The following is a 23,167-nucleotide window of genomic DNA, read 5'->3' as shown; positions in this document are numbered from 1 at the left end:
GAAATTTTCATGCATGGAATTTAATTTTAAATATTTTCGGGTATGTATGTACACAGCCAGCGGTCACGTGTCAACTGGCGTCGTGTTCACAATAAAAACACAAACTGTCTGGAAAATAGTATATTAAAGTACTGTTAACAAAGTCAGTTTCTGTCATAAAAGAAAACGACCCTAAGGTAAACACGCTATAGAAATATTACAAATGTCGTAAATTATTGTAAGTCTTATTAAGTGTGAGGGTCGTGCCTGTTTTTGACAAGACTATTTACAGTAGAGAAAAAGACTTAATAAAACTCTTTAACAGTACACCCTATAAATTAAATTACTTTTACAAATTTGATAAACATTTTGTGAGGCAAAACCTTGGGCACTTTCTTCTTATTCTTCTTTTTTCTTTCTTAAAACAAAATAATAACTTTTTAATATTAAATCTGACACGAAACTAGCATGCGTTGACGTTGACATGGAAAATGACATATTTGGTGACTTTGATTACGATTGCATGAACACAAACAGTTATCACCTACATATATAACCGGAACATTATTGAAAGGGAGTGCTGTCTGATTTCTTCCTGTAGTTATAAGCGTACGAGTCAGGAAGGGGTGGGCAGGGGAGCAAAACCTTAAATTCGGTCAAGATGTATACATATATTCGGGGAAAATGTGCTAACCTGAAACCTTTTTACCATGTATTTCCTTCATTCTACCCTCACAATTAGTTGTAATCCATGTAAAAATGCGTAGTGATTAGTTTGCAACCGTATATCGCTGTTTGGCAGTAATGCTAATACACATGTATGAATAAATGTTGTTATCCAGATTCGGGCAAAAGCCAGTCTGCCCCCCCCCCCACCCCACCCCCTCCCCCACCCCCTCCCCCCCACACATAAATGGGAGCCCGTACGCCTATGCCTGTAGTGTGTGTATTAATGAATGATATGTCAGACATTTGTTATCAGCGAACTGAACAATTATCAATTAAAAGGTATTTAATGTCAAATATAGGATTGTTGTTGTCTTAGAGCGGATATCTTTAATTACCGTTTGGTAGGTACATATTGTACATGTTTGATATATATGTTACAGGAAATATATATTATCAGGAAATATGTATAAATACATATTTCCTGATATCTGATGATGTAAATTATACATATTTCCTGAAAGCTTTCTCTTGGGCCATGAAGAGTAAACCAATAGTAATCAAAGAGCAGTATTAGATGTAAAGTGGCCACAATGAGAATGTCATAACTACTTCGAAGGGGAAAGGTCACTGCCCCCACCCTAACTCTAACGATAATGCATTGGCTTCCTAGTTGAAAATCAAATTAATAATTATATAGATGTCTCAACCCCCCCCCCCCCCCCCCACACCCGCCCTTTCGTCGCTGTCATCTTCAGACACCTATGTTAGTTGGAGTATAAAGAGAAAAACCCCAAGTAATGGCATTGTCAAGTACTGACATAAATAAAACGTTATGCCCTTGAAATGTAAATCATTTAGTGCATGTTACATGTACGGACTATAACTCACGGCCTTATCATCACGACCAGGCGTAAGGTAACCGGAGTATCCCGATTCCCCTGGGTGATAAAGTGTGAGAAATTTCACCGCTGAGTTGATTACGCTAATATTTACACGTGTAGTTCACTACAACCAGCATGACGGTCTCTACACCAATTACAGATACCAGCAGAGGTTGTAACTTAACCCAGCGGGTTTCTCACGATTCGGGTGTCAGTAATCACATCGATTTTACCTTATCTGATAGGAATAGTACGGCACTGATAGTAATACCTTGTTAGCTCATTTCCTTATAGACAAAGAATTTATTATCCATTCTGTTGTGTAACTTTCGTGTGTCTTGTACGGTCTATATTTTGGGGGGGTTTTCTGAGTAATAAATGAAAAAAAGTTTATTTTAAAAACAATATAGCACAAAATAACACATAAATAACAAAACTGTGTAAGATATCTTATTCTATGACTGTTTTAGTGACACTGGTAATAATATTATTTTCGTATACATCAGCTATAAATTTGAGTTTTGAAGAAAAACAAATCTGATAAGTTTCTTGGACTTCAGATAATTTAAATTTGTGCTTGTAAACGAAAAAGAAGAGGCGGACTTTTAGCGAATCTAAGTCTGGCGTTTGAAAGGAAATGATAAAATGGTGTTCTTTGATGTATTTAGATGTGAGTGTGTCTGTCAATGGATCGTTTATAATTTAAGCGACCACCCCACAGTTTGATCATTTACAACATGAGTCAACATTGTTGGACATTTATGGACCTGTTAGTTGACATTCAATTATCGACACGAACAGAGGGAAAACACGTAATGTTAGTGTCTGTCCCAATGTCGTGTCGTAACCATGGAGCTGAAGCAGAAACAATACCGCTATAACAATGACAGTGATAATAGAGTGAAGCTACACATAAACACGAAGTTATGATGATATTTCTTTACCATGTGCCAAAACTAGTTTACTTCAATTATCAAATATTCACTTGATAACCAAAATGTTGAATAACTTACAAGCAGGAATTCGGAATTATGAAAACTTGTCTTAGCTTGGAAAAGCAGGAACAATTGTTGGTTTGTTGCCTTGCACCATATAATTTGTTTGGTAATAAACATAAAATGTGCTGCATACAAGGCTGGGGCTGCTATTTAGTCATTTGAAAGCTGCGTTGATTAGTATTGATTTTATATGCAGTTGTGATTATCATATCTGGAAGAGTTATCCTTTGTTTTCTTCTCTTCGTTCAATGCATTTGGCAGGAAGAGCACAAATGTATTTTGTTACATTCATTATGAGTTTTAGCCAATTAATTTACAATTGTTTCTATGTGTTAAACATGTATTGAGATATTGAGAGAGAGAGAGAGAGAGAGAGAGAGAGAGAGAGAGAGAGAGAGAGAGAGAGAGAGAGAGAGAGAGAGAGAGAGAGAGACAGAGACAGAGAGACAGAGAGAGAAAGAGAGAGAGAGAGAGAGAGAGAGAGAGAGAGAGAGAGAGAGAGAGAGAGAGTTTTATCAACGTCACAGTGTCACTTGTTTGTAATGTGCATGCATTTAATGTGTATCTGTGTGTGAACGTGAGTTTGTGTGTTGTGAGTGAGCGAGAGAGAGAGAGAGAGAGAGAGAGAGAGAGAGAGAGAGAGAGAGAGAGAGAGACAGAGAGAGACAGAGACAGAGAGACACACACACACACACACAGAGAGAGAGAGAGAGAGAGAGAGAGAGAGAGAGAGAGAGAGAGAGTTTTATCAACGTCACAGTGTCACGTGTTTGTAATGTGCATGCATTTAATGTGTATCTGTGTGTGAACGTGAGTTTGTGTGTTGCGAGTGAGCACGCAAGCGCGCTCGTGTGCGCATGTATGTGCGCGCGTGATATATCCCCTTTAACAAAAATTACCATGACACTATGGAGAATAAAATGAGTTTAACTCATTGATAAAAAGTATAAACAAAACGAGTCTTAGTATACAGCCTTGACGCACACCGCTAGATAGACTGTAAATAGTGTTACCAAAAGAAGACACGGCCTTTGCATTTAATAAAAAAAAAAAAAAAAAAAAAGTTACCACACAAATAATATTCCTGTACCTTATTTACCTTCAAGTAATTTTTTGTACAAGAGAAATTAATAAACATTAACATTGCTTTAAAATACTACTTTTTACTTTTTATAGACTGTATTTGTGTATGTATGCATGGTATTTACAAAATTAAAATGTTTTGTGGCCTATGATAATGTGTCCTGCACCAAATCAGAACCTCTGTGTCATAGTTTGAGATTAAAGCTAGTATAGGGTATAATACAATGAACCGCGATACTGTGCAAAAATTAGGGTTGCTAATATAACATTAGTTAAATTTCTTTAATGCTAAGTAACATCACAAGTTTTTAAGTTAATTGTAAGGTAACACATTTTTTTTATATCGCCTCGTTCTTATTGTTCATCTTTTCCCCTCGTCCTCTTTCTTTCTTTTCTTCTTTTTCTTCGCATCCTTCTATTCCCTTCCTATCTTATGTATCATATTTCTAAATATATTTTCTTCATTTGTGTTGTTAGGTTGCTGTTAAAGTGATCGATAAAAAACGTGCGAAGGCCGATTCCTACGTGAGAAAAAACTTGCGACGAGAGGGGAAGTTACTTCAACAAGTTCGACATCCAAACGTTGTGCAGTTGTTGGAAATTATGGAAACCGAAAACAGCTATTATCTCGTCACGGAGCTCTGCCAATCCGGCGATTTAATGGACTATATTTGTAAGCGGAAGAAGCTGGATGAAAAGGAAGTTAGGCGGTACATTGGCCAGATCGTGTCCGCCGTAGACTACCTCCATCGATCGGGAATACTTCACAGGTAGATATGTAACATGCATGGCTTGTTTCGCACCTTGATGCTCTCATGCTTAACAGGGCAGCATGAAAGATGATGGCATGGCGAACTCATCAATTTTCCCAGAAGGGCATAGATCTAAAAATCAATATTTTTATCAATCTGACAATGCGGCTAAAAGCAAATATTAAGCGTTTTTATACATTTTTAAAAGTGTCATATAAAAAATGAAAACGATACTCGAATTAAGAAATAATATTTGAGTAGATAATGGTAATAGATTATTGAATAAACCTTAAGGTGGAATTGAACCAGTCTTTTATTCCTGATTTTTGTTAATCCACATCAGCAGAGGTGTGGGTATGAGAAATTGTGTCTGGCGTGCTTCCATCAGAAACCTGTTCAAGCACGCCTGTCGTGGACCCAACCTCTGACTTCATCCGAGAGTTTTGTCCAAGCCAGCAAAGAGGTGTGTTGTAGTGTCGTCTTTTAAACATGCCTGGTTTCACTGAGCCATTGCTTTAATTTAATTTGATACAAGTTAACTTAATTGGTTTGGTTGATTGGTCGGTTTGTCGGTTGGTTGGTTCGTTCATTCGATCTGATCAATTTTCTTTTTCGTGCTTGTATCTAGTTAAACACAAACATGCTGTCCAGTACTGACAACTCAACGGGTTTCCTGTCCAGAACACAAGTTCATGGTCAGTTGTTAGTTTGAGGAAAGTCGTGCAGTCATTTGAGTTCCAACTTGTACATGTACTTGAACCGAATACCTGCCACCGGTAAACGTGATGAATTAACCACCCAGGCACGTGTGAAAAGGGGAATTGTTTTGGTGGTGGTGGTGGTGGTGGTGGTGGGGGTGAAACCCCCTTGCTCCAAGCGAAAGATTTTCTAGGGAAGCATATCCCAATCCCATCTACAGACTTCGCTCACCAGTCTACACACACACACCCACACCCACACCCACACCCACACATACACACACACAGACACACACCCACACCCAGACACACACATACAGTCACACACACACACACACACACACACACACACACACACACACACACATTATATATATATATATATATATAGAGAGAGAGAGAGAGAGAGAGAGAGAGAGAGAGAGAGAGAGAGAGAGAGAGAGAGAGAGAGAGGGGGGGGAGACAAAAACACACACACACACACACACACACACACACACACACACACACACACACACATATGGAGAAAGATACACACAGAGAAAGTTACACACCACCACCACCACCACCACCCCAGCACAATTCCCTGCACTCGCTCCTGCCAGTACTCAATTATAGACAGTGGTTGGTTGGTTAGTTTATTGATTGATTGATTTCTTATTCTATTCTAATTGCCGTGTTCAAGTTCCGCCTCAAAGCATAGAGAACCTCATTAATATGACATACCTTCCAATGTCTAAATTCCCACTTGGGTCTAGAATTCATCATCATCACTTCGATTGGAGCAACTGTGAAAATATCAACAGATAGCCATGCATTGTTCAGAGACGAAACAACAAACAAAAATCCATTCGGCTAGAATAATATACGAAGATTACAACTGAACGATGATACAAAAATTACTTATGCATAGAAAAAAACAACAACCACAAAATCGTTCAGCAGTACAATGTATTTATTTCACGATATGCGTCATCCATGTCTTTTTATTCTTCTTTTTCAGAGATCTCAAAATAGAAAATTTGCTGTTGGATGAAAACAAAGATATCAAGATAATAGGTAGGGCGATGGAGATATTAATTCCATTCCATTTGTCTGTTTCGTCGTACATAATTTAAAACGATCCCTTGTAGTGTCGTTTGCCTGCCCACCGACCTCCAGTTACAAAGGCCGTGTCTAGCCTATAGCCTGTTGGTCTGAATTGGGAACCGACAAATTGGCATATAACTCTATGATGATTAATATTTAAAATGTTAATACATTACTGAGTAAATAAAAATATTTCTTAAAGGCGCATACCCTAGTTTCAGCCCGTAAAAATGGACACTAAGTTTGGTTAAGTTACAAATCTGTAACACATTTGTATAACGTTACAAGAGAGAGAAACATAATTATGTGACATTGAAACGGTGAAATATCGTTAAGCATAGACTAAAACTGACTTCATAACTGTTATTTCTCAGACGCACGTGCGTTTTTAAACATATGAATAATGCATTTTATGAAATTAGAAACACCAGGATGACCAGAAACACTTCGGATGTACGTAAATGAACAATCTAAACAATAAAATATAAGCAATGTTTGATTTTAGCGATCATAAATGGTTCTAATAGTGAAAAATATGCCTTAGTGTTTAAAAACTAGAGTCTGTCACTTTAACAATTTCCATCAAATTATATTGATTACTCTCATGTTTAATACATGGATCTAAAACTAGTATTCAATCTCTGATTGTCCCCTCCCCCCCCCCCCAACCCCACCCGTCCTAACCAGTGCACCAAGACTGGTATATCAAACGAAGTGGTACGTGCTGTCCTGTTTGTGGGAAGGTACATATAAAATATCCCTTCCTACTAATGAATACAATGTAGCGTTTTTTTTTCTTTCTAAGACTACAAGTAAACAATTACCAAATGTTTGACATGGAATAGCTGACGATTCATTTCATTTCATTTAAAACCATCAAGGTTCATTCACGCTGTCCTGGGCACACATCTCAGCTATCTGGACAGTGAGTTAGTTGTTAGCGGTTAGTTAGAGAGAGAGAGAGAGAGAGAGAGAGAGAGAGAGAGAGAGAGAGAGAGAAGAGAGAGAGAGAGAGAGAGAGAGAGAGAGAGTAAGTACAGAGGGTGTAGTGGTCTTACACCTACCCATTGAGTCGTTAAAACTCGCTGTGGGTGAAAGCCGGTACCGGGCTGCGAACCCTGTACCTACCAGCCTTATGACCGTTGGCTTAACCACGACACCACCGATTAATAATCAGTTTTGCTCTAGTGGTGTCATTAAAGAAAACAAACTTCAACTAAAACTGGTAATGGCCCGGGCCCCTAAAACTGGTATTGGCCCGGGTCTCTTCGAACTGCGTGGTGGTGTGTGCGTGTGTCGGGGGGGGGGGGGGGGGGGGGGATCTGATCACGACTAACTTCTATCTTCTATAAATACGGGAACGAACTTTTCTTTTATCCCGTATTATATGTTTCACGCTGCACACCATATCACTGATGCATTATTCCCAACACGAACAAGTTTTGCACCGAGATTGCAGACATACCACAATCATAAACCAATGTTTACTTTGATTATTGGGGTCAGAGATAACTCACCTGTGCTCAAGTGTTTACAAGTGCACTACTGTCACGCTGTTTGTTCTGTGATAATACATAACATCGCCTATCACAATGTACGACTCGTCACAACCACAATTACGTTGGGTGACTGCGAGTCTATCTTCACGATTTATAGGCATAGTCGTATGTAGGTAAACTTTGTGAAAAGCCCAACAAGATATTGTCCACAAATGCATACATTTAATTTTTCCTGAAACATACTTAATCCATCCAGCTACACGGTCACCATATCCTATTTGTTATTGATATTTTGGAATACAATTGAATTATGGTTACGTATGCATAACTCTGAAGAGAAAAGGAGAAAACAAAAATGAAACAAACAAAAACACCAAACACACACACACACACACACACACACACACACACACACACACACAACAACAACAACAACAAAAACTTCGGGTTTTTAAAAACTTATGTTAGTTATTTAAGATGTTCGTGTAACTGCATATAGTAACAGTCGTTAGCTGAAGAGGAACGCGTATATTTCAAGTGACATACCCTGAGCCTTTATTATCAAATTGAAACACTCAGCAACCCGTCATGTCACTTGTACGTAGCCAAGTGTGAGCCATGGAAACGCTGTAGCACTTCTTGCAATCTGATTAAAATTAGCTCTACTGGTCTACCAGTAGATCTAACAGCATTGCTTGGACTCCCATGTCCAGGTGACATTTCATCTATAAATAACAATTTAAATATCGACCAATTACACTTCGCCTTTTATAGCGTTATTCGGGAGCATACAAATTCTAAAAATATCGGGCGAGACTATTTATGCAATAGGCGAACTTGTTGGTTTATTTCAACATTGAAAAAACAGGGGGGGGGGGGGGGTGCAGTAATAAACTCTGAATTGTATACTAGTATAAACAAATGTTATGGCTATACCATCACGGGTTTTTTTCCGTCTTGAAACGAATTTCATATAAAATTTTATACTGAAATTAGTTTCCGGCATACTTCGTAATTCACCCGAATCATTTCGTATACCCTCGTCATAATCCCGAATGTTTTCAAATTCTTTTCAAATAACTGGCAGGATTTTGCAAGTAAGGTTTTGATTGGTCGAATGAAAGGTCAACTGGACATGAGCTCCAACGGGCTGCTGTTAGATCCACATGTAATAGTGGAGGTAATTTTAATTAGATTGCACTTCTTGATGACGGAGTGAAATTAATATAATCAAACAACTGCAGAGCCGTAACTAGCCTAAAATAATTGGGAAGGTGGCAATAAAAAGGAATTAGAGCACACTTATCAGTGCATGGTCTAAAATGTGATGCTTAGTCCCCGGCTGGTGATCGACTTCATTTTGAACACTTCCAAACTAAAAGGGTTTTTTTTCTGGGGTCAACTTCAAGGTATGGCAGTAAAATGAAATGTGCGTTTTGGCATAATGGTGAAATGTATAAACACTCTTTTAAATAAGTATTAGTTAGTGCCGTGTATTAGACCATCTGTATTAGTTAAGACCGTGGGTTAGACCATCTAACCAAATGTTAGTAACTGACCAAATATGAGGCAGCCTGAAAGTTGTGAGCCAGACCAAATGGCCATATCTGGCTTTCCGCTGTCTGGGCCATGCTATGAGTCCTTATTCCGGTTTTATTCTTTTCCTCGTACTGTTTAAACCTCTAACGTACTAGAACTATGAAACTGATTAGAAATACACCAGTCAGTGTTAGACAGATAAATGAGATAACACAGCAAATTTACACTAAACAACACATTGCCTGTTTAAAATGATAATTACTTCTTTGCTTGTAGATTTCGGACTGAGTAACTCGATCCGGGTGATCAACACGGTGGACGGACCGCGCGCCCAGGAGTATTGCGTCACTCAGTGTGGTAGCCCCGCCTACGCCGCCCCAGAACTCCTAAGTCACAAGAAATACGGACCGCAGGTCGACATTTGGAGCATGTACGTTCACTAGTCATTATATATTTTTTTTTTTTTTTTTTTTTTTTTTTTTTAGTTCATTAGCTTTTCTTTTCTTTTAAAATACGGAACAATTACATGTTGAAATGCAGTTTTTACTTTCAGTTACACATATTATTTATAATAATGTTTAATGAGGTGCTAACGAGACAAAATCAATAATATTTCAGTTTTTCCACAGTTGAAAAACAAGTTTCCTTAGCTTGTGAAATAAAGGTGTTATGCGATTGAACATTTACACGTGACACCAATGTTACCGTTTAATGACCTGGAGGTGTTAGGCCTACTGGTGGCTATATTACCGTTTAATGACCCGGCGGTGATAGGCCTAATGGTGGCTATATTACCGTTTAATGACCCGGCGGTGATAGGCCTACTGGTGGCTATATTACCGTTTAATGGCCCGGCGGTGATAGGCCTACTGGTGGCTATATTACCGTTTAATGACCCGGAGGTGGTAGGCCTACTGGTGGCTATATTACCGTTTAATGACTTGCCGGTGGTAGGCCTACTGGTGGCTATATTACCGTTTAATGACCCGGCGGTGATAGGCCTACTGGTGGCTATATTACCGTTTAATGGCCCGGCGGTGATAGGCCTACTGGTGGCTATATTACCGTTTAATGACCCGGAGGTGGTAGGCCTACTGGTGGCTATATTACCGTTTAATGACCCGGCGGTGGTAGGCCTACTGGTGGCTATATTACCGTTTAATGACCCGGCGGTGATAGGCCTACTGGTGGCTATATTACCGTTTAATGGCCCGGCGGTGGTAGGCCTACTGGTGGCTATATTACCGTTTAATGACCCGGAGGTGATAGGCCTACTGGTGGCTATATTACCGTTTAATGACTTGCCGGTGGTAGGCCTACTGGTGGCTATATTACCGTTTAATGACCCGGCGGTGATAGGCCTACTGGTGGCTATATTACCGTTTAATGGCCCGGCGGTGATAGGCCTACTGGTGGCTATATTACCGTTTAATGACTTGCCGGTGGTAGGCCTACTGGTGGCTATATTACCGTTTAATGACTTGGTGGTGGTAGGCCTACTGGTGGCTATATTACTGTTTAATGACTTGGCGGTGATAGGCCTACTGGTGGCTATATTACCGTTTAATGACCCGACGGTAATAGGCCTACTGGTGGCTATATTACCGCTATTACGGATAGAACAATCTTTCAACATCAGTTTGTTCACTGAATCTGAACGACAAAATCGTATTCCGATATCAAACTCGTATCTCTACATAAGGCAGTCCTAAGTCGTGATTGCTTCGATGGTCTACTGCCAGGTGCTTGGGAGGACCACCACTCCTAGGAGATACGTAATCATGTAATAACATGTTATACTATTGGAGGTATAATAATTGAAAAAAAACACCCGAAAATACCTTTACAGGAAAAAATTTCCTTTAAAAAGAAAGAAAAGAGAATGGCAAAAGAGGAAGAAAAAAAACAAAAAAAAACATATTTATTTGTTAACAGCATTTGAATGTTCCATCTTTTCAACCATTACTACCACATAGTGAAACGGAATAAAGCAGCTGAAACTACATGGTCGGCTGAATATTTTAGTATTTACATAGACTGTACATACAGTCTTTCCAATACTTGATTATTCCTTTTACTGATGGTTTCAGACATCTCTTTACACACAATGACTACACAAAGCTATATGATAAAATGGACGAATTCACCTTTCCAGTGGATGATTTCCGCGTTATATCGATAAATATTTAATATTCTGGCTTCAGTAGATTAGGGTTTCTGCAGTTCGCAGCTTCGAATATGATATCTTGTATTATTGGTCTGCTGTAAATTTGAACGACAAAACCGTTAACGTATCCAGAATCATATCCATGTACTAGGACGAGTCCAAGGATATTTCGTCTTTAAGAGGACTGCCACTGTCTTTGGATAACATAATTGTCACTTTGTCACTTCTACTTTGTGAAGGCGGCGTTCTAGCCAGTGCACCACGTCTGGTATATCAAATACCGTGGTATGTGCTATCTTGTCTATGGAATGGTGCATATAAAATATCCCTTGCTACTAAATGTAGTGGGTTTCCATTTTAAGACTATATGTGAAAGTTACCAAATGTTTGACATCCAATAGCCGATTGATATTTAATCAATGTGCTCCAGTGATGTCGTTAAACAAAACAATTTTCTTTTCTACTTTGTGTTTAGGAGGATTCCTACTCATCGTCCTATTGAGACGTTCCATGAGCTATATCACACTAATAATTGTCTTTGTTATAATATATTCCTACCACCTGATCACTGGGTTGAGCAGAGGTACTACTTTGAATACGCTGACAATGTATTGTGTTGATTTGTACTGTAATATTAAAATCACCGTGTCCGTCAGAACTGGGGTTGCGGCTCGTACCCTAATTTTGTCATTAGAGAATTATAATAACAATTATAATTTTATAAGATCTCAAAATGTACTCAAAAGCTAAAAAGGGTAACGTGCTGGCGTAGGCCTATGGGGCGGCACTTTGCCAGAGGGCCGGAAAGCATTTGTCCTGAAATAATGCTGCCATTGGTGGACCAATCCATGCATAGGCCTATGCCTCGCTTGGGCATTTGGCGGCTTTCTGTTTTGCTACTATTCATTACGAGTATAAATAAATATGTTTATACTTCCAACCACCTACTTAAAAATGCTCTCCGACGGGTCCGATGATGATTATTGGTACAAAAGAAAAAAGACTTTGTACAGAGTAGTTTTCTAAATATACGTTTTAATTATCTCAGCCACGAACACTGACTCTCACATGGTAATTAATAAGATGTTATATATAGAAATCTTCTTAATTAACCTATGGTTAAGCCAAGTTTCCCATCACGCTATTTGAGATGTGAGTATGGAAGTGTGTCTCATTAATAATGTCCGTATTATATGTAGTGCCGTATATACAAGAACCGGGGATGGGGGCGGCTATACTATGCCCACACTTGAGGACAAAAATTTACGGTTTTTGTTTTTGTTTTTTTGTCCTACTCTATATAAATAAACATTAAAATATGAATTGTGCCCTACACACACACACACACACACACACACACACACACACACACACACACACACACACACACGACAAGACGTGTAACTTTAATACCATTAGATTAATTCTAAAATGGCAATCATTTAATACGTTTTTCTCTTTCCGCCGGGATGTTGATAGATAGAAACTGTGCAGCATTTTAAATATTGAAATATATCTACATGTATATACGTTTGTATGATTATATTTCAGCGGTGTCAACATGTATGCCATGTTGACAGGAAACCTTCCTTTCACCGTGGAGCCGTTCAACATCAAAACACTACACAACAAGATGATGAAAGGCGACATGAACCCGATACCGGTGTCTCTTACCAAAGGTAGGTGTCAACAGAGTGCATCCATTTCTGACAGTAACCACGTGTTCCTGGTGGCTATTTCTGACATGAACCTGATATCGATGTCTCTCACCAGAGGTAGGTGTCAACAGAGTGCATCCATTTCTAACATGAACCCGATACCGTGTCTCGTACCAGAGGTAGGTGTCAACAGAGTGCATCCATTTCTGACAGGAGCCCGATACCGTGTCTCGTACCAGAGGTAGGTGTCAACAGAGTGCATCCATTTCTAACATGAACCCGATACCGTGTCTCGTACCAGAGGTAGGTGTCAACAGAGGGCATCCATTTCTGACAGGAACCCGATACCGTGTCTCGTACCAGAGGTAGGTGTCAACAGAGTGCATCCATTTCTGACAGGAACCACGTGTTCCTGATGGCTATTTCTAACATGAACCCGATACCGTGTCTCGTACCAGAGGTAGGTGTCAACAGAGGGCATCCATTTCTGACAGGAACCCGATACCGTGTCTCGTACCAGAGGTAGGTGTCAACAGAGTGCATCCATTTCTAACATGAACCCGATACCGTGTCTCGTACCAGAGGTAGGTGTCAACAGAGGGCATCCATTTCTGACAGGAACCCGATACCGATATCTCTTATCAGAGGTAGGTGTCAACAGAGTTCATCCATTTCTGACAGGAACCCGATACCGGTGTCTAGTACCAGAGGTAGGTATCAACAGAGTGCATCCATTTCTGACAGGAACCCGATACCGTGTCTCGTACCAGAGGTAGGTGTCAACAGAGTGCATCCATTTCTGACAGGAACCCGATACCGGTGTCTCGTACCAGAGGTAGGTATCAACAGAGTGCATCCATTTCTGACAGGAACCCGATACCGATGTCTCTTACCAGAGGTAGGTGTCAACAGAGTGCATCCATTTCTGACAGGAACCACGTGTTCCTGGTGGCTATTTCTAACATGAACCTGATATCGATGTCTCTCACCAGAGGTAGGTGTCAACAGAGTGCATCCATTTCTGACAGGAACCACGTGTTCCTGGTGGCTATTTCTGACATGAACCCGATATCGATGTCTCTTACCAGAGGTAGGTGTCAACAGAGTGCATCCATTTCTGACAGGAACCACGTGTTCCTGGTGGCTATTTCTGACATGAACCCGATATCGATGTCTCTCACCAGAGGTAGGTGTCAACAGAGTGCATTCATTTCTAACATGAACCTGATATCGATGTCTCTCACCAGAGGTAGGTGTCAACAGAGTGCATCCATTTCTGACAGGAACCACGTGTTCCTGGTGGCTATTTGTAAATACCATACCAGCTAGTAGATGATGCACTTAATGATTTCACCAAAGTTTTACTAGTATCACAACTTAGCTACCTCTTAGAGTCTTAAAGTGCTGTCTCTAGGGCCTTCTTTTTGTGTTTCTGGGGTCACTATATAAATAAATCATCTTGTGGGTCCGTGCTTATAAAACTTTAGAGTCTAGATTCAAATATTTAATAACGTCGCATGCAGTTTGTATGACGTTAGTCTCAAGTTGATATAAAAGATCTGAATTTAAAAGTTTTATATGCCTCTTGGCATAATTTAGATATTAGCCATGTAGTATATTTTTGTTTTAATTTTAAAAATAAAATGTGTCACAGAATATTCAGAAGTAGGTTTAGATAATTTAATATAAGATAGAATAGCACTTTAGACTGAAATAATGTTTAATGACACCCCAGCACGAAAAAATGCACTGGCTATTGGGTGTCAAACTATGATAAATGCAAACATGAAGTTATGAACAACATCAATATAAAAATTCAACAGTTAAAGGAAAACACAGTGTAAGGAACTGTGCCAAAAATACAAATATCACTGATAGATAAAATTAAAATTTAGAATAAAAGTCGGTATCACGAAGAAATTGCAGTAAAAGTTCTGGATGGAATCTAAAGGATTCCATCACAGTTGTTCGTCATACTTAAGAGTGATCTTAGTGAAGTTTGGCTCCTACGTGGTCAATGAAGTAACATTGTCTAATGTCAAATATGATTTATTTCACCAAGCCGTGACACACCACGGAACAAACCTAAAGAGATGAGAACATGTATAACGTGTAAACACTTTTGAAACTGTAAAAAAAAAAAAATGTTTAATCTGTAAATATATACTTTGAATTTTTGTTTTGTTTTACCAAACACAACTAAATGAAACGTGAGCTAATGTGATTCCGTATTTTTGTAACTTTTAAAGTCTAAATCTAGACTGAGACGCATACAGAAAACATAATTTTAAACTGAATTCCAGGAAGTAACTGTTTACCAACTAAGCAGTGTTACATGTTTGGCTTTTACAGCCTTTAATTGTTACTTTACACTTTACTTAACTCTTGACTTTATTTATCAGTTTTGGCAACTCCAACGTTTTTGTTGTAAAGTTTGTTTTATTTAACGACGCCACTAGAGCACATTGATTTTCATTTTATCATCGGCTATTGAACGTCAAACATATGGTCATTCTGACACTGTTTTTAAGAGGAAACCCGCTGTCGCTACATAGGCTACACTTTTACGACAGACAGCAAGGGATCTTTTATTTGCGCTTCCCACAGGCAGGATAGCACAAACTATGGCCTTTGTTGAACCAGTTATGGATCACTAGTCGGTGCAAGTGGTTTACACCTACCCATTGAGCCTTGCGGAGCACTCACTCAGGGTTTGGAGTCGGTATCTGGATTAAAAATGCCATGCCTCGACTGGGATCCGAACCCAGTACCTACCAGCCTGTAGACCGATGGCCTGCCACGACGCCACCGAGGCCGGTTCACATGTAATAGTGGAGCTAATTTTAATTAGATTGAGATTTTAAAAAAAACACGTCACTATAATAATGAAAAATACATTTAACATTACTGTTAAAATACATGTAATACTTTTTTCTCGGCTGTGTTAAGAATAGTTATGTAGTTTCTGTTCTAGTATACATGTGTGTCCTTGACATAAAAACACAGTGAAAAAACCATCCCAATAACAGATGCTAACAAATTTATTAGCCCAAAGCAAGTTAACCTGGGTCTTTTATTTACCTGTCCAGACCAATGTTTATGTCGGTGCAAGTGGTTTACACCTACCCATTGAGCCTTGCGGAGCACTCACTCAGGGTTTGGAGTCGGTATCTGGATTAAAAATCCCATGCCTCGACTGGGATCCGAACCCAGTACCTACCAACCCGTAGACCGATGGCCTAACCACGACGCCACCGAGGCCGGTTTGTTTTTGTTGTCGTCTTGGTGTTGTCGTCTTGGTGTTTATAGTAGCTCAAACGTGAAAATGAAGTTACGCAAAACAGAAAATGAAGTTATGCAAAACAGGAAAGTTATGTGCCTCGATAGCCAGAGTCAACGACGTTAAGACGCAACATTACTAGAATATTAGTTGTGTTACGGACAGTTATGACAGGTGGTAGATACATCGATATAACAGCGGTCTTTTCTATTCAGAGTGTAAAGATTTGATGAAGAGGTTTCTAACACCAGACCCCGGCAGACGGATAGCCCTCAACGAAGTAATGCGACACCCGTGGTTAACAGATGGTCAGTACTAGTAATAAATTGGTACGCTATGTAGCATTCATCAGGCACGGCGGAAGCAAGTAGATATTGGAAGGCGGGGTGACTGAGATCGAGGGCACAAAACAAAGTTTCTAGGGGGTCGGGGGTATGCTCCCCCGTAAAATTGTGAAAACTAGATGTCCTGAAATGCAGTTTCCTGCATTCTACAAGTAAAATTCATGTCTGTCTTAAGATTTACTACCAATAATATTTTATTGGTTCAGAATTATTGGGGGAGCCCCCAATTCCTCTGCTCCGCCGTGCCTATGTTACCTAGTGATGCATATGTTTAAAGCAAATACATGTATCGATTGAAACATGTCGTATACCCTCAGGATAATTCGGAATGTTTTCAAATTATTTTCAAATCACTGGCATGATTCTGCAAGTAAGGTTTTGATTGGTGGACATGAGCTCCAACTGGCTGCTGTTAGATCCACATGTAATAGTGGAGCTAATTTTAATTAGATTGGGATGTTAATGGCGGTAATAAGGGAAGTGGTACATTTTCAGAATATGTTTTCTTCACAGGCCATAACCGATCTATCCATCGACATCCATACCCAAACAAACTGAAAGCCGACGAGATGGACAACTCCATTTTGAAACATATGAGCGAGAACATGGGTTTCAGAATGGGGGAAATCATCCGCTTTGTTACCGGAAACGTGCCTAGTTCAGCCAACGCCACCTACCAGATGTTACACCGGAAACACATTCGATACAAGGCGGATCTCAGAGTGAAGGGCAAGGTCCCGGCGACAGACGCCAGGCTTATCGAACCCACGAGAATTTCTCTAGTATTCCAGGTTATTATTATTTTATTGTTTTTGCTTAAGTCCACTTGAGGTTCAAGCAGGCTATTGTGGGCAAACATTTCCGCTATCAGAAATATCATGTATGATAAGGTCAGGGGTTAACTGTTAGTAGAAATACATAGTGCATTCCAGACACAGTGTTATAAATGTGAAGCATTGCATTGCACTGGTCAGTCTAAGACAGTTATGTTTTGTATGTTTGGTATAAAAATAAAATTGAATATAATCGAGTTCTTGACTTTGAGTAAAGAAGTTTGACATTCACTAAAGGTGATGGATTTCAGACAAAAGTTAACTCTTAGCACTTACCATATAATTGTTTTGTCAGGATTCACGTTGTATACGTATGATACTGTAGTTACATGTATATAATACAACTGAAAGTTACATCATTACGGCAACGACTCGGATTAAACAATGCATTCTATATCCACTCCATCCCTTAAACAAACGAGTCATAACTATTTTATTTCTCACTAAGGTATTAAACGTTAACAGCGTTTCATTGGATGTTTTCTGAGAGCTGGTAAAGAGGGTGATAGTGATGATGGCGACACTTTTAAAACAATAGTTTTTAAATTTCGGCTTACTTCAAAATTAGACTAGATACATTATCACCTTAATGTAACATGGACGAACCCATTAAGCAAATGCAATTATTGTTTTCTAAAGGATATTCCATCGAAGAAAACCACCATCGTGCCTTTCAACCCTAAGCTGTTGTCGAAGAGACAGAAGGATGAGAATGGATGCCAGCTCTCGCCTCGCTGTCATCTTGCGCATGCGCCGCATTTTGAGCATGACGTCACACTGGTGGAAGTAGATGAGGTGGAAACCAAGGTGGATACAAGCCGACAAAACCCGCCAGATAAACGTAAGTAAAAACTAGAACACATAAAATTACCACTCATATTCGGCTATACGTCAATCAGCGACATATTATTTTGTCAAGCAAATCTTTTGTCAAACATTCGACACAGGCGTTAGTATTTAAGTTATTAATTATATCACCAAGAACGTTTTAAGGTCTGTGCAAGAGGGAAGTTTTCCCCCACTACTAAACAAAACCCCACGAAAAACTACGGTTTTTGTTTAGCTGCAGAATATTTATTTGCCCGATTGAAACCAGGAAAATTGATGTACATGTTTTTGAGTTACATGAACACAAACTAAGAGTACCCATTTTGTTTTTGTGTAACCCGTCATGACCACGTAATTATGTTCAAAATTAAATGCACGAACAAAATATGGTAGGCTTTCCAATGAAACTAGTTCTCTTTTTTTTACTGTCCCTTGGCTATTTTAAGCTAGGTTCAGACCTGAAACATCTGTGTGAAAAAGCAATTATTTTACATTTAAAATAATCATATTCTTTAACCATTTTTTTTTCTCTCATTCAGCTTCTGTGCCAAATGAAGTTCATGTATCTCAGTCAGCCCCTTCATCCCCGTCTACACGGCATCCTCCTCCTCACCCGATCACTGGCGAAACCAAGCGGCAGCAGAACCAGACGCCAAGAGCTCCACCAATCAAACACGCAAAAGATACTCAGAAGTATTCTCAGGCTACTCCTAGACCAATCCCGGTCACACGACATCACGGGCATGCGCAGACAGCCCGGACGGAAAGCGATCGTAAGACATTTCAAACACCTAGGCTGGGTGTTCCTGTGAAAACTGGTCCATCATACGGGAAAAATAAAGTAGTACTATCACCAAGACCACCCCAAGGTGTTGTTAATCAAAACGCAGCTGGCCACGCAAATGGAAGAATGTTCGTGCATTTCGGAAAACGGTCCGTCCCTTTTAAAAACGTTCCCCCATCAACTAGTGTGGATATACCGACAGAAGAACCGAAAACCGTGCCCTTAATATCTACACCTCAAACACGTGTTCATGCAAACATTAGCGCCGACTTTCGACCAGCAATGAATAGAACCATACAGCACGACCTGAAACAGGCAGACACAGTTAATTCGTACACAAACGATCAAAAGACGGAATATATCTCGGAAAACAGACCAGCGTCCCCGCTGAAAAAAGCAAAGATTCACAGGCGGCTGTTGAAACGAGTAAGGAAAGACATGACAGAGAAATACAGCACGGACAAGTTAGATGTAGTGGCTGAGAAACTCTTGTTGGATGTGAATCACGCAGAATCAACAAGCACAAAACCGCAGACGACTGATTCGGCAAGCAGAAAGGATTCTTGTCCTGTGTTACATACAGTATCACCCCATTCAGTTAGAACACAGTAGATGAGTTTCTGGAAATCAAATAGCAGCTATTATCATTCAAAGCAATGTTGAACAGTCCTGAAATGGGCATAGACCAAGAGTCTCCAGCAAACATGGAATCTGCATCCATGTCAGTGTAGGGAATATGTCTGATTTTGTGAGCTAGGGACCTATTAAGGACCCAAGATACTACCCGGGGTGGGGAATACAGTAGCATGATCATATCCACACTAAGTTCAGACATGTCTACTTCGGGTCCAATTGCTACCATCATCACATGCTGGATCCGGATCAGGACTGGTGCTTATAAAAACTTTTTAGAGTCCAGACTCAAGACTCTAATAAAGTCTGAGACTGTAATGGCATGACAACGCCATACAAATTGTATGCGTGTGAGTCATTAGAGATTGAGCCTGGACTCTAAACGTATCATAAGCATGGCCCCAGGTACTATTCTGGTCAGGTCATAGAGCTTAACGTGCACATACAGAGCAAGCTGTTGTAGCAAACGCCTGCCATGGGCAGGAAAGGTTTTGGGGTGAGAGGAGGGATCGCCCGCGCTGGCAAGTGCAAGAGGACACCAGCAGCCCGACCAGGGTCGGTCGCGGGCTGGGGCATTTGTAGTGCTATTGAATTTTGAATGTCCCGTAGGATTAAGTCCAAAATATAAAGTTTGCGCAGTTTTCATGAGGTAATTTTGAGTCATAATTTGGAACGGTTCATCGAAAAGAAATGGAGCTATTTCAGTAATTTTAACTGAAATGTAGCTCATATTATTCCGTCCCTGTGTATGCATAATATATTAATTTAAAGGGGAACAACTCTAATTCTATTTTGGCAAATCTTACTTTCGAGAAACATAGAGCTTGTGCCCAAGAGAAGCATGTATAATATGCATGTATGTCTGAATGAATGTTTGCCACGGTGGCTATCTGCCACGCTCTTGATTCACTGATGACGTTTAACAAAGAGGAACATTAACTTACTGTTTTGTTGTTTAGACTAATACATGCAACTATTTCACCAGTCAACTGCATACACTGTGTGTACTATGTACACATATTAGCTGGTGTCTATCCGGATTGTTTAAAATCGAGAATTGTGGCGATTTTGGAGAGTAGAACAAAGAAAAGAAGAAAGAAACAAGAATATAGTATTTGTTTATGCGTATGTGCAGCCATTTATCATTCCAGTCTGTTACTAACAGTGTTAGTTGCATGTGTGTCTTGATGAATTAATATGCTGCTCAAACACTGTGATAATTCAGTGGAATTAGTGAAGTTCATCACATAGACAATTTTTATTAGACTGTGTTATTTTTCTACTGTACATGTACTTTAATTATCTGCTATATTGATGTAGAGACATACGTGATCTCCATCGAAAGACGGGAAAGTAAAATCATGAAGTGTAAGCTAACCTTTAACTAATTTAAAGCAGTGATTCTTAACAGTTTTTGTCCCTTCTTCCCAACCCAACGACCTTTCATGCCAGCATTTTCCACTCGGTGATCATTCACCCCCACCTCACCCCCACTTCCCAAAATATTACGATGCCCCACCCCGAGGAAGAAGTCCGTAATTATGTAATATTCTATAAGAGGAATATCATGGAATGCCTTACACGATGGTATGGAAGACGGTTGTGGTGTTTGTTAAGACGCGGGAGGGGGGGGGGGGGGGGGGGCTGGAGCAAAACCTCAAATTCGGGAAAATATTATACAGATATTCTGGCAAAATGTGCTAACCTAACACTTTTTTATCATGTATTTCCATTATTCTACCCTCAAAATTAGTTGTAACCCATGTAAAAATGAAATGCGTAGTGATTCGTTAGCAACCCTATGTAGCTGTTTGGTAGTAATGCTAATACGAATAAACGTTATTCAGAGTCGGACATTTTCGAGCCCTTACGCCAATGCAAGTAACGTTCTTTTCATGATGGGTAACGTTCTTACATCATATTCCTTTTTAAGAAATAAATTTACTCTGGTGTAGTCAGTTTGTTTATTTACAGAATTTTCCCCCTATTTAATTAAAAGAAGAAAAAATCCTATTTAATACCACAGAAACAAACAATAGCACATTTGATCACAGTGACTGAGAGGGGCGATGACAGTAAGTTATAATGAATGCATTTCAAAATGACGGGAGGGGCCCAATTTTACAAAACATCGTTAGCCTAGTTTCGGACGTAAATGTAAACCTACAACTAAACCACAATTCCTATCACTACTAATAGTACCACTAATATACGAGTAGTTCACACATTTTATTTTCCTTTCTCCTTAAAATGCTAAATTTTCCATAGTATACATAAAATGGATGCCAAACACAAGTAAACGTATGTTTGATATAACCGCTGATCGCGAACGTAAACTTACGATGTTTTGAGAAATGGGCCACATGAGAAAGAAAGAAATGATTTATTTAACGACGCACTCAACACATTTTATTTACGGTTATATGGCGTCAGACATATGGTTAAGGACCACACAGATTTTGAGAGGAAACCCGCTGTCGCCACTTCATGGGCTACTCTTCCGATTAGCAGCAGGTGATCTTTTATTTGCGCTTCCCACAGGCAGGATAGCACAAACCATGGCCTTTGGGCCCGTGGGCTACATGAGAGTAAAAGAAAAGTAAGATTATGTTGCGTCATTTTTAATTCCCCCTTTCCCTCCCCCCACCCTGTTCTCCATCTCCGGGATTTTTAGTTTTTGTTTATGTGTGTCGTATTTTATTCTTCTGTTTACTTACGATACTACTAACTAAAGCCTATATACATGTATAATATATTTGTCAACGAATGTGTCACAATATTAAGTGCAATAAAGCAGTATTTATTTTTCTCAGAGTGCTGTTCGAAGAGACATATTATTACCACGGTATTCAGTCAGTGGTGCTATTTGTGATAACAAACTTGTGATATGTACATAGTTTATTTTTTTTAGTGCACGTCGATCACGTACTATGATATACGTTCAAATAAATGGGTTTGTACCTTAGTATTATACGACGTATATATATATATATATATATATATATATATATATATATATATATATATATTACAGATGATGTCTATTTATTTATGGAAAGTGCAATTTAATTTCTATACTCACAATAAAGTACTGCCTTAACCGTAAGTCCTTGTCTGTTATTTATTTTTGTATCTAGAAATCTTGAAAGTAAAACATACTTGTTTAATGGCATCCACCTCATTGGTAATTGTGATACTTGGTCTTCAGAATGAGAGAAGAAACCCGCTACTCTGCTAGGCGCGGGTGCATGAATTTGAGTAGGACGAAGTTTGAACTGTAGCGAGCGAAGTTTATAGTGACGGGGTTGGGAGGTGGGAGGAGTGCCTCGAGACACGCTTCTCCGAAAAAGGTATTGACGAAAACGAAAATCTCCTTTAGCAGGGATGGCTTTTGACTCTTGAAACATTATCTGTACACGCGCCTGCACGCGTACTAGTTCGGCTGTCACGGTC

The 23,167-nt window shown here is 39.5% G+C and overlaps 1 protein-coding gene across 1 annotated transcript; it reads left to right on the top strand.

Annotated features, from left to right (window-relative positions):
* The first annotated feature begins 4,101 nt into the window (after window positions 1–4,101).
* LOC121372038 (serine/threonine-protein kinase MARK2-like) lies at window positions 4,102–21,335 on the top strand. The gene is made up of 8 exons (XM_041498282.1): window positions 4,102–4,380; window positions 6,064–6,119; window positions 9,464–9,617; window positions 12,906–13,033; window positions 16,508–16,600; window positions 17,150–17,427; window positions 18,109–18,310; window positions 18,837–21,335. The coding sequence occupies exons 1-8, from the start codon at window positions 4,214–4,216 to the stop codon at window positions 19,691–19,693; spliced, it is 1,935 nt and encodes a 644-aa protein (XP_041354216.1). The 5' UTR covers window positions 4,102–4,213; the 3' UTR covers window positions 19,694–21,335.
* Window positions 21,336–23,167: the final 1,832 nt, after the last annotated feature.

The sequence above is a fragment of the Gigantopelta aegis genome, chromosome 4 (assembly GCF_016097555.1).
Source record: "Gigantopelta aegis isolate Gae_Host chromosome 4, Gae_host_genome, whole genome shotgun sequence".
Taxonomy (NCBI): domain Eukaryota; kingdom Metazoa; phylum Mollusca; class Gastropoda; order Neomphalida; family Peltospiridae; genus Gigantopelta; species Gigantopelta aegis.
The sequence above is the reverse complement of the archived record's forward strand: the minus strand, read 5'-3'. Positions and strand labels throughout refer to the sequence as shown.